The sequence below is a fragment of the Macaca nemestrina genome, chromosome 1 (genome assembly GCF_043159975.1).
Source record: "Macaca nemestrina isolate mMacNem1 chromosome 1, mMacNem.hap1, whole genome shotgun sequence".
NCBI lineage: Eukaryota > Metazoa > Chordata > Mammalia > Primates > Cercopithecidae > Macaca > Macaca nemestrina.
Genome location: NC_092125.1, coordinates 55,040,810 through 55,054,113, shown reverse-complemented (window position 1 = coordinate 55,054,113; position 13,304 = coordinate 55,040,810). Strand labels below are relative to the sequence as shown.

At 33.9% G+C, this 13,304-nt stretch overlaps 1 protein-coding gene across 4 annotated transcripts in view; it reads left to right on the top strand.

Moving 5' to 3' along the window:
* LOC105484655 (coagulation factor XIII B chain) overlaps window positions 1–6,619 on the top strand; it is a 31,807-nt gene extending 25,188 nt beyond the window's left edge. For 3 of the 4 annotated variants that reach the window (XM_011746482.2, XM_011746486.3, XM_011746484.3), the window contains 2 exons: window positions 5,069–5,282; window positions 6,387–6,619. In XM_011746482.2, coding sequence (XP_011744784.2) covers window positions 5,069–5,282; window positions 6,387–6,420 — 248 coding nt within the window. In that variant the 3' untranslated portion in view covers window positions 6,421–6,619. The other variant, XM_011746487.2, reaches the window with a different exon arrangement.
* The last annotated feature ends 6,685 nt before the right edge of the window (window positions 6,620–13,304 follow it).

Genomic DNA, 13,304 nt, shown 5'->3' with positions numbered 1-13,304 from the left:
TTCTGTGTCTATCTTTCTGGGAGCTGCAGACTGGAGCTGTTCATATTCGGCCATCTTGGAACCGACCCATATATATGTAGATATACATACATACATATATACATATATATACATACATACACATACATACACACACACACACACACATATATATATATATAGAGAGAGAGAGAGAGAGAGATATTTGTTTCTAAGGAACTCCAGCCTGGGCAACAAAGTCTCTGTCTCTCTCTCTCAATATCTGTGTATCTATGTAGACACATCTAGAAATGTATATATATTTTATATATATATTTTTTATAGAGACAGGGTGTGTGCCACCACACCAAGCTATTTTTTTATCTTCATTTTTTATGGAGATGAAATCTCCTTATGTTGCCTAGGCTGGTCTATCGATAGATAGGTAGACGGATATATATAAAGAGAGACAGGGTCTCATTTGTTGCCCAGGCTGGAGTGCCCTGACCTTGGGCTTAAATGACCTCTCACCTCAGCCTCTTTAGTAGTTGGGACCACACCTAGCTAATTTTTAGATTTTTCTTTTTTTTTTTTTTTTGTAGAGACGGGGCATGTGCCACCACACCCAGCTATTTTTTTTTATTTTTATTTTTAGTGGAGATGGAGTCACCTTATGTTGCCCAGAGTGGTCTTGAGTTCCTGGGCTCAAGTGATCCTCCCGCTTTGGCCTTCCAAAGTGCTGGATTACAGATGTAAGCCATGGTGCCCAGTGTTCTCTATTATTTTTTCTTTTTAAAAATATTTTTACTTTCTTATGGATAAATCTATTTTTTGTTAAACTCTTTCATCCTCTATTAGCTGGTTAATTATACTTTCCTGTCATTTTTTCTTAACCATTATCATAGAGATTATATCATACAATATTAATTCAATCCAATATATATTAGAACTTTTATTACTTCTCTAGGACTTTAAAACACTAATTATTTACTCTTCCAACATTTTGTATTACTACATCATGTATTTTAATTCTACATGTATTTTAAATCCAAAAGATATGATTGACATTATTGTTTTGTCCAACTATATTCTTTTAGATTTACTTATATATTTATCAATGCATTTTCTCCTCATCTTTTCCAGTTTTTCTCTGTTTCTCACTGGGATAATTTTACTTTTGCTTGAAAACTATTATTTCTTTGTTATTTTTTCCGTTTTTTTTTAAGTCTGCAAAGTCTTTATTTTTCTTCAATTTTGAAGGATATTTTTGCCTGATATAGAATTCTAGCCTAGCCCTTATTTTATTTCAGTGCTTTAAAATCTGTTATTTTGGCTGGGCGCAGTGGCTCACACCTGTAATTCCAGCCACTTCGGGAGGCCGAGGCGGACAGATCACGAGGTCAGGAAATCAAAACCATCCTGGCTAACATGGTGAAACCCTCCCCCTACTAAAAATACAAAAAAAGTTAGCGGGCATGGTGGTGGGCGCCTGTAGTCCCAGCTACTCGAGAGGCTGAGGCAGGAGAACGGCATGAACCTGTGAGGTGGAGCTTGCAGTGAGCCAAGAATCGGCACTGCACTCCAGCCTGGGCGACAAGCAAGACTCCATCTAAAAAAAAAAAGTGTCATTTCATCCTTTTCTGGTTTTTATAGTTTTTGTTAAATAATCAAATGCTGTTCTTAATAATACTTTTTGAATGTAATGTATCTTTTTTTTCTCTGCTGTTTTTAACATTTCTCTTTGTTTTTAATCTCAGCAAATTATTTATGTTGGCCTAGATGTGGGTTTCTTTGTACATTTTATTCTTCAAGTTAGTAGCATTCCTTGAATCTTGATGTGCTTGATATCCTTCATGGGTTTTAGAAATGTTTGGCTAATATCTTTTAAAGTGTGCATTTCCCACTCCTTGGCTGTGATTCCATGATACATATATTACATCTTTTTGCTATGCCATTGTCTCTTTAAATCTATATTTTCTCTGATTTTCTTCTTGTTTTACAGTAGTAATTGTTTGGTAATTTTCTCGTTGTATTGTTTCTTTGTTTCAATTTGGCAATTTTCTTCTAGTTTAATAATCCTCTCTTTAGATGTATCCTATCTGCTTTAAACTCATCTTTTGAGTTCTCAATTTCAGCGATTATCTTTGCATTTCTATTTCATATTTTCTTTTTGTAGCTTTGAGTTAGTTGATGAAAGATCCTATCTTAACATCAACTTCTTGAACATATAATTCATACTTTTTATTAAGGCTTATCTGCAAACTCCAATATCTGGAACTATTTTCTAGCCCCAAATTCTTGATATTTTTGTTAACAGTTGATTGAATTTCAAATATTACATATGGAAAATTTTAGGAGGTTTGGATGATGTCAACTTACTCCAAAGAATGCTCATCTCATCCTCTGGCTGATGATTAGGGTAGAGGCAGTTGGTTTCAATACAATGAAAAATAAAACTTTCTCTACATTTGTTTTCAGACTCTGCTTGCCTTTTCTCACAGACCGTAACTGTCCAGGGCTCTTCACGGAGAGTTTGTTGTGTTTATTAAAGCTTTTTCTCCTTGACTGTCTCTGATATTACTGGGAGACGGCCAAATGCCCACTGTAAGTTTGTGTTTACTTTCTGCTTGGTTTCTCATCCTATGCCTCTATACAAGTCAGGGATAAGCAGTACCTCAGGGAAAAGCTAGCGCAGAGCCTCGAGCTCATATCTCTACACCTCCTATCCTTCTAAGTTCTTTCCTTTTCAAGTCCTGGCTGCCTTGGTTTACCAAATTCTCGTTTTTCTGTCTTCAACTCTATGATGAGATTTTCACAAGTTCTCCTGGCTCTATGCCTATCCTGGCCATTCTCTATCATCTAATCTCTCAGACTTAAAGTCAACGATCACCTCAAGAGAAAAAATGGCACATAGAATTTTTTTTTGACAGACTCTCCTTCTGTCGCCCAGGCTGGAGTGCAGTGGCACGATCCCGGCTCACTGCAACCTCCACCTCCCAGGTCGAAGCGATCCTTCTGCCTCAGCTTTCCCGAGTAGCTGGGATTACAAGCAAGCACCACCATGCCTGCATATTTTATTTTAGTTTAGTTTAGTTTATTTATTTTATTATTTTATTTTATTTATTTTATTTTATTTTCAGTAGAGACGGGGTTTCGCCATGTTGGCCAGGCTGGTCTCAAACTCCTGACCTCAGATCATCCACCTGCCTTGGCCTCCCAAAGTGCTGGGATTACAGGAGTGAGCCACCACGCCCAGCCTCACGTAGACGTTTAACTCACCTGAATACATTTTTTCCAGAACCTTAGTTCCTTGACTAAGTTCCTTGGAGGTTTTCTGATACCTTGAAATGCTTGCTTGTTTCCCTGTTTTTCAGATTTTCGGTTTCTTAATAGAAGTGCTGGTTTGATATAATCTACTCTGTCGTAGCCGAGTTTGGTATGATCTACTCTGCCACAGCCGAAAGTTAAAGGTCCATGAATCAACTTTTAAATTTCTTTTAATTTAAATCTCATGTTTTGTAGAGCAATGGCATTCTAAATTATAGTACTACTTGACTTCATTTTCACGACGATTTTGTAATGACTGTAGTAATTCTTGTTCATTTTTAGCGCCTGTAGCACTTCCGGCATAACGTTTGACACATAGGCATTTAATAAGTAGTTGCTGAAAAAAATAACTGAACACAGTACCCTCAGCAGCGGTTTCACTTTCTGGGGTTTCAGTTACCTGCTGTAAACTGCAGTCTGAAAACGTTAAATTGAAAATTTCAGAAGAAAAACAGTTTATACATTTTAAATTCTGCACTGAGTAGTATAATAAAATCTCATGCCTTTTCATCTTTCCTGCCCAAGGTATGCTAAAAAGAAGCGTAAAGTTCTTCCTTTAAGTGAAAAGGTGGAAGTTCTCAACTTAAAAAGAAAAGAAAAATAAATGTATGCTGAGGTTGCTAAGATCCATGGAAACAATGAGTCTTCTATCTATGAAAGTGTAAAGAAGGAAAAAGAAATCCATGCAAGTTTTATTGTTGCACCTCAGACTGCAAAAGTTACAAGCCACAGTGTATAACAAATGCTTAGTTGAGGTGGAAGAGGCCTTAAATTTGTGAGCAGAAGACATGAACAAAAACGTGTTCCAAATGAATGACAATAGGGTTTGGTATTATCTGCAGTTTCAAGCATGCATTGGGGTTCTTGAAATGTATCCCCTGCAGGCAATCAGACAGGGCATACTGTAAATAAGTTTGTTAATGTACTACAGGTATGTGATTAATATGCCATATTAGCAACTCTGAACCTTTTTACCTGTCTCAGAAGTTATTTCTTAATGCTAGGTCATCCAGGAGACAAATAAGGACACAAGAAATCCCATTTTCTGAAATAATCTGATATTTGATGTTTTAGAAATTTTAATGTTTTTATTCTGGGAAAAAAAAAATCAAAGAGTTTTTTGTGTGTGTGTGTGTATCCTAATACACACTTTAAGGTTCTCTTTTGTTTAGTATACATGGGAAAGGACACAATTATACTTTCCATGCTTAGAATTTAAAATGTCTTAATCCAGCCTTGATATTTCTTAACTAGACATTTTAAAGAGAAGTAACTGTCAACCATTTTGGATGGCATGAGGTTATAAAGCTTTGGTCAGTGTTGAGAATCTAGTTAGTGTCTATATTTCCATAAAATATTATTTATACAGCAATTAATAATTTGTCTCATGATAATTTTATTTGAACTTTCTGAAGAAGGAAAAGGGAAAAGAGCATGATATCAATGACCATTAGTAACTGTCAATGCTTCCCCCAAAATACCTCTTTTTGTTTGTTTGTTGTCTTTGAAAAAGCTAATGACATAAAACTAAGTGACTGGCAGAAAATACCTTTTCCCCAAATCCAGGACCACAGAGAGAAATGGCTCACCGTTTTCTGTGAGATTTGAACGTATTTTATGACTCAAATATTAATTCTAATTAACTGACTTGCTACTCTTACGTCTGAGAATTTTAAGGTCCTCATGAGTACGCAATACAATGATTCCTGTTCCTACCAAGATGTAACAAGATAGTTTTCTTCTTTTTCTTTCTTTCTTTTTTTTTTTCTCTTGTTGTTCCCAGAGCCATGCACATTATCTTTTACTGAAATGGAAAAGAATAATTTACTTCTGAAATGGGATTTTGACAATAGACCACATATTTTGCATGGTGAATATGTTGAGTTTATTTGTAGAGGAGATACTTACCCAGCTGAATTATATATTACTGGATCTATACTTAGAATGCAATGTGACAGAGGGCAGTTAAAATATCCAAGATGTATTCCAAGACAAAGGTAAGAAGAGGCTTTCACCTATAGGTATGTTTTTTTTTGGTCAGATTGTTATTCAACATTTCAGAAATGTTATGTTCTACACCACTCTTACTTTATGGCAACTGGAAAGAAAAAATAATATTTTCTTCATTTTTTTTGTACCAAGCAAACAACTGGAAGTGGTAATGAATTCGACAGGCCTTCTGAATTGTCTGAAGTGAAAGCAACATTTGCCATTTGATATTTGTGACACTTTGGCAAATGGAAAAATAAATCAATTTATATGTGTAGTATTTAAAAGTGCAAAAATTAACCTATATGTTCTGTGATAAGGACAAAATCACACTTTCTCCTACTTCTTAATCTAATTTCATGCACTACTAATAAAGTGTGGAAAATACGGTGTTTATTTTCGGAACCACATTTTTATGTAACTTTTGGAAATCACGTACTAAGGAGTTTCCTCATACTACAATTTAAAAAATACATCTTCTACCACTTACAAGAAATAATTTAACTATTTTCTTAGAGAAATGTTAAAAAAAGTATAATAAAATTATGTAAACCATTTTGTAGGATCAGAATTTTAACCATTTTTGAAGACACTATATACAGAAAATGGAAATTATATTTTTTGTTCAGCTAAGAATATTAAAAATATAAGTAGTGGCAAAGTGCATGTGGTCCTGTTTTAAAAATTGCAAACAATGAGCTATATGAATTACATAAAGCCAGCTTTTTAGATGCTTTGACCGCTCTAATAAAAAAATATGTAAAAGACACACAATAGTGGGAAAATTTTTTATTTTTATTTCTAATTGTGGTAAAATCAGGGTGGAAAAAAATTTATATGCTATTTAAATGTTTTGGTACAGTATGAATTTCTCACTTTCAAAAGAAAAAGGTAAACATGTAGAAAAATATTTAAAAAATGGTGAGTAGTGTAGTAAATAATATTGAGTTTTTTAAAGGGAACTGGTGGTATTATTTACTAAGTAAGATAATTTGTTCTTAATAGTACTTAATAAAAACAATGACTATATGAAAAATTGAAAGGCTAAGATTATAATAAACACTTGACTACAATTGATGCTTATTTCAAAAATCTCTCTTTTTCCCCTCAAGGACTCTGTCTTATCAAGAACCCTTAAGAACATAGAATTGAATGGCAGAAAGAGGAGTCATATTTCAATATATCATGAAATTCCTTATAAAACATAATTTTGAGGAAGTATGTTAAGTTAAAAACTTCTGAGTTTTTCCTTGCTTAAATATTTGAACCTAAATTGTTTGTGCTGAACATTTCTTTATTTATAAATAAAAACCAATAAATGTTGTTTAATTTTTAGTTTGTATAATTTGATGTAGAACGTAATCTCTTTTGTATGTCTTCCATCTGTTACAAATTAATCTACACATCAAAATATTTTCATTTCCTAATGCCCATTGACTAGACTATATCATTGTTTTCAATATACTGTATGTGTAAAAATTTTACATTCACATTCATTATCACCTTTATTAATATTAAGGCTTTTGTTACCCTTAATTCAAAGTTTATGTCAGTATTAAAGGGCCAAACACACTAGAGATAAGAAACTATATGCTGTATTAGAGAATCTGCTTTATTAAAGACAGAAGAGACTGCCCTTTGGACTTTCTAAATGTAAAAATACTTTTAAAATTACCTGTAATATTTGTTACCAGGTTAATAACCAAATTGTTTATGAGGTAGTATACTACCATATTTGAACATGTGCTCAAATATTGTTAAAGAGACACAGTTAAAGAAAGAATGACTCTTGGAATTTTATTGTATTTATTTATGTATTTATTTATGTATTTATTTATTTTGAGATGGAGTCCCCTTCTGTTGCCCAGACTAGAGTGCAATGGGATGCTCTTGGCTCACTGCAACTTTCACCTCCTGGGTTCAAGCAATTCTCCTGCCTCAGCCTTCCGAGTAGCTGGGATTACAGGTGTGTACCACCACACCCAGCTACTTTTTTTTTTTTTTTGTATTTTTAGTAGAAATGAGGTTTCACCATGTTGGCCAGGCTGGTCTCAAACTCCTCACCTCAGGTGATCCACCTGCCTCGGCCTCCCAGGACTCTTGGCATTTTTACATTTTACACTTTCAAGCCTTTTTTTAGATTAGATGATTTTTGGAATTATGTGGATTACAAAATCTGAAATAAGAGCATCCTACAAGCATCAAAAAACAACTGTCAGTATTATCAAGGTCTGTTAGAGATGTGAAATAGCAACATTGTCACTTTTTCATCTGAAGTGAGAGTTATACTTCCAATTGTTATTTCAGCTCATTCATAAGCACATGTAATAGCAGTAGTACCCAGATACTAGGACCCCTATTAGGATTGGTTGTTGGTATTAGAACAAGTTTTCCTTTCTAGAAACTATTCAGTTATTCTAACTCAAGATCTGTTTCTCCTTATGATGATATTCTCAAATGCCCAAAGGACAATTCTCTACTACTGGGTATGAAATAGCTTCTTTCAGAAATGACGCCACAGCTGACCTAACTCTGTGGATTAAATAAGTATTAATTCATTCAATGTTAAATATGTATATTTCAGAACTGTCCTTGAGTTCATATTCATTATTTTAATTAATCTCCTGTAGTAGGTTCCCACAGTGGATCCCATAAAAATGGAAATTTAATTAAAATTAAATATCAACAGAAAAGCAGTAATCTTTTTAATTAATTCATCAATCTATCAATTAAATAACATTATTGAGCACCTGCTCTATCCCAGGGAACATGCTGGGTAGTGCAGGATTCAAAACGACTAAAATTCTCCTTGTTATTTTTCAAAGAACGCAAAGTAATGACCTACTTACTTAGTAAAAGAGATAAACTTGTACTAGTGATTGCAAACTCAAAATGGGTGATGATTGTGGCTTATCTAGTGATATTTCTATCACTATGAACTGGAGATGGCATGCACTGTTTAACCAGGACAACTACTTCGCTCAAGGTGAATTATTGTCATGGGGGAATATTGTGTCCAGTATTGCCATATATTTTGATTTGCTAATTGTGAAATGCACTGATTTTTATATGTTGAGAGGAGATAAAAAATTCTTTAGGCAATGCAGCTAAAAGTAAACTCCACATGCTAAAGAAATAAAAATTTTGAAAAGTGCAACAGTGGAAGCACATACAAAGTAAAGTGGAGGCACAAAGTAAGTAGTATTTAACTTTTATTTTATTTTTTTTGTATGGGTGTGGTATAGGAAGCATCTTGGAAAAAAGTAAAAGTAAGTCTAGGTTTAAAAGACTTTAAGAAAAAACATTTCAAGTAGAAGGAATAGCATATGCAAAGTCAAAGCTCATACTATATGCTAGGCATTACACTAACCACTGAAAATAAAACAATAAGACACACACTGTTTCTGCTCTAGTGAAGCTTGTCTCTCGGAGCGGAGGAAAGATGCAAGCAAATCCCTATGAAATGAGGCATGGCAGCAAAGACCCCATCATTGTCAGTAAACACCAGATGATATTGCCTAGTACTGGGTGTTTAAAAAGTCTTCAGTGAGGAAGTGACATATAAGTGATATATAGGCTGAGATTGGATGGGAGAAAATATAAGAATTCATGTAGAGAAAGAACATGAAAAACAGCAAAGAACATGACGTTTCCAAGAAGCTAATAAAAATCCAGTACAGACTGAGTGGAAAGGAGTGAAGGACAGAGAGGAGTAAATGAAACTTGGAGAGGTTGGAGCCCTGATTGTGAAGGCCTTCGTAGGTCAAATTAAAGATTTTGGAAGTCACTAAATGGAATGCAATGCTTACTGGGAATTTTTTAAAGACATCACTGACTGTAATATGGAGAGACTGATCGGACGGGGAAAAGGTGTGGGCAAAGAGAAATCACTGAGGAAAATAAGGCAGTCATCCAACAAAGATAAGGTAGTCACTTACACTGGTGGCAGCAGCAGGATGGTACAAACTAAGCTGAAATAAGATATTTAGTATGTGGCATCATTATAATGATAATTGATTAGATGTGGGGGACAGTGAGGCAGAGAAAAGAGTTCAGGAGAACTCCTAGGTTTTGGCTTGACTAAGTGGATGGGATGGCCATCTAAATGTGATAGGAAGAATGGGAAGGAGAAGCAATGGGAGGGAGTGCGGATTAGCATGAAGAGTTTTATTAATAATTTTGGAAATGTGTTTTTGAGGTATCTGTGAGATAGGCAAGTGAAAAGACTAAGTAAGCACTTTATTCCTTTTTTTGTTTTTTTTTGTAGACAGAGTCTCGCTCTGTCGCCCAAGCTGGAGTGCAGTGACACCGTCTCAGCTCACTGTAACCTTCTCCTCCTAGGTTCAAGTGATTCTTGAGGACGTACTTGATTCTTAGGGTTACAGCTTTGATGAACTACCTAGATTTCCTTCAGAAACACAAAGACTTCTTTTCCAGCTACTGGAAAAGCATTGTTTTTTTATATATAAGTGGGCTATATATTACATATCGTACCATATATATTGTTGTAGGACTTACATTTTCACCCAAAATAAAATAAACTATTATCATGTCAGCATATATAGGTTGGCTTTATTCTCTGTAATAACTGAATAGCATTTTACAAGCTAGGGGTAACATAATTTAATTATTCTTTCATTAATGGACTTTTCAATTGTTTTATCTTCCTTATATTCTGTCTTTTACTTTTCTTTTTTCTGTCCTTCCTTCCCTTCATTTCTTCCTTCATACATTATGGGTGGGAGTCAAATAATAAAATGTAAAACTGAAATAGAATAGTAGAATTCTAACACATTTAAAAGAACCAATATAAACACCAAGAAAGATCTTAACATTGAATAAACTTAGAAGATGGAGGAGTTGGAAAGAAGGAGAGGAAAGAAAGAAGTTGTAAGCCAATTTTATATTTTTTAATGATAACAACAAATAGACATTGCCCAAAATCTGTGGAAGTATGATATTATTTTAAAATCATAGCATAAACAAACTACCTAAAAATACCCTTCTTCCTAAATAGCAAAATAAATAAAAACTACTGTAACAGCAGCAATAGCAGCAATATAATGAACATTGAAAAGAGACCATATAGTGAAAAGTTTTAAAAAGCTGCATCTGCACACACTATAGATATAAAAAACCTATACAATTATTATAAAGAACTTAAATCTTCATTAGAAAAGTATTTTCTCATTTGGTTCCAAAGCAAAACCCAGTTCAGTGTTGTGTGCAAAAGGCGCAACTAAAACTAGCTTCTTCAAAATAGTTAAAAAGAAAAGGAGTAGAAAAAAGTACATTGAGTAAGGATCAAAGGACAGAATCAGCAAAGTGAGAAAGTCACCCGTGAAACAGGAGAAAATATTTAAAAGTCATATATTTCATCAGTGATTTTTATCCAGAATATATAAACAGCTCTCACAACTCAAAATAAGAAGGCAAATAACAGAATATAAAAATGAGAGAGGGGCCGGGCGCGGTGACTCACGCCTGTAATCCCAGCACTTTGGGAGGCCAGAGGCGGGTGGATCACCTGAAGTCAGGTTATTGTAGGAATCGAGCTGCTTTCATCTGCTGTGAGATTTACCACAAGACAAAGTTTTAAAAAATACTTTGCTTGGCTGAGCGTGGTGGCTCACACCCATAATCCCAGCACTTTGAGAGGCCGAGGAGGGTGGATCACCTGAGGTCAGGAGTTTGAGACCAGCCTGATCAACGTGACAAAACCCCGTCTCTACTAAAAATACAAAAATTAGCTGGGCGTGGTGGCACATGCCTGTAATTCCAGCTACTTGGGAGGCTGAGGCAGTGGAATGGCTTGAATCCAGGAGGTGGGGGTTGTAGTGAGCCGAGATCCTGTCATTGCGCTCCAGCCTGGGAAACAAGAGCGAAACTCTATCTCAAAAAAAAAAAAAAAAATGACTGAAGAATATAAATAGGTATTTCTTCAGCCAAGATATACAAATGGCCGATAAACACATGAAAAGATGCTCAACACTAATCATTAGGGAAACGTATATCAAAACTACAGTAAGGCATCAACGTGAGGTAATCATGTTAAATTATAGAAACCAGTTACATTAAGAAAATATTATTATATTATATAATATTGTACTAAAAGTATTATTTTACTTGTATGAGATACCTAGCATTGACAATTTATATGGACAGAAAGTAGAATGGTGGTTGCCAGGAGTTGGAAGGAGAGGGAAATGGTAAGTTGTTTAGTGGGTTCAGAGCTTTAGTCTTACAAGAGGAAAAGAATTTTGGAGATGGATGTTGGTTATGGTTGTACAATAACGCGAGTGTAGTTAATGCTACTAAACTACACACTTAAAAACAGTTAGGATGGTAAATTTTAATTTACATGTATTGTACCATAACTGTACTTTTTAAAAAAAAGTACATTATTTAAAAGTACAACCAATTTAAACAACAACAAAAAATAAAGGATACTAGGCTTGATAAAGTGAAAATCCTGCCATAAACAATAAATTAATCAAAGAAGGACCTTTTATAAAACGTTAATTGCAAAAAGAGAAACAATTCAAAGTATCTATAATAAATTAATGTAATGGTAAATTTCATAAAGCAGAAACTATACAAGACAGAAAATAGGAAGAAAATTTAATAAAATTTATTATCTAAAACATTTCAAGTGAACAAAATATTAGTCAAAGATATAGAAGATTCGAACAATCAATACTTTATATCTTATGGATCTATATCAACTCTGTTCCCTAATAATAAAGAATATACTTATTTTTAGGCACACATAAAACAGTCGTAAAAACTTGCCATATATGTTAGGTCATAAAGAAAATCTACTTAAATTCCATATTAATTAATATAGGTCACATTTTCTGATCATAGTACAACACATTTAAAACTTAAGCACAACACAAAGGCTATTTTCCCTGGAAATGTACAAACTTTCTATTAAGCAACTCTGGGGTCAAAAAAGAAATATAAACTAAAATGACAGAATTTCTAGGAAACAATAATGAAAACATTGCATATCAGATTTTATAGGATATAACTGAAGCAGTATTCAGAGTAAACTATTAGCTTAAAATATATCAATCAATATAAAAATGAGAATAAATAATTCTAAACAAATAAATCTGAAAACTATAGAAAGAACAATAAAGAAAGCCAAAGAGAAAAAGGAAGAAGTTAATACAACTAAATATAACCTTAAGGAACTAGGAAACACAAAAGTAGTATATAAAAGTCTGAATTTTTAAAAAAGATAAAATAGAAAGATACAGATGAAACAAATAAAAATAACAAGAAATAATATGGGGTAAATAACTTCTCAACTAACTGAAAATTGTGTTCTACACTTATTTATTTATTTTAATCTGAAATACATGTAAGTTTGGGAACATGTATTGGGAACACATGTATGTTTCAGTCTTTATTTTACTAGTGGCAGTGAATATTCACTATTCCCTCCTTCTTGGAAAACTGCTTTTTCTTGGCTTTTATCATTCCACTTTCTCCTGATTATGCTTCTACATTTCTGATTACTATTCTTGACCCCGTATATAGTCTTTTTACTCCTATTTCTGCCCATTAAATAAAGTTTGCACTATTTAGGGTTTCATCATCTGCTTTTTGCCCTCAATCCACATCTTTTCCCAAACCTCTTCTCACAGGTTCAGACTCCTATGTAACCTCATGAAAGTGAAGTAATAAAAATTGAATTTATGTTACCACTCCCCTGCCTCCCCCACCTCTCTCTCTGTCTCTATCTCTCTCTTCTTCCTCTTGCTATGGATATAACCATTCATCTAATCATGAATGTTATAAGCCTGGTTTTGTCCTGATTCCTTTCTCCACTTTGTTCCCATACCACTTTTATTCAATCACTAAATCCTGCTCATTTTACCTGTGAAATAATTCTTGAATTTACATTTTCTTTCATTTTTATTACCATGGCTGTGGTTTAGGTTCTAATAGTCTTACTCTTGGACTAATGAAATAGTCTACTCCTAATTTATCTGTCTGCCTCTAGTCTTGCTTCTTCTCTG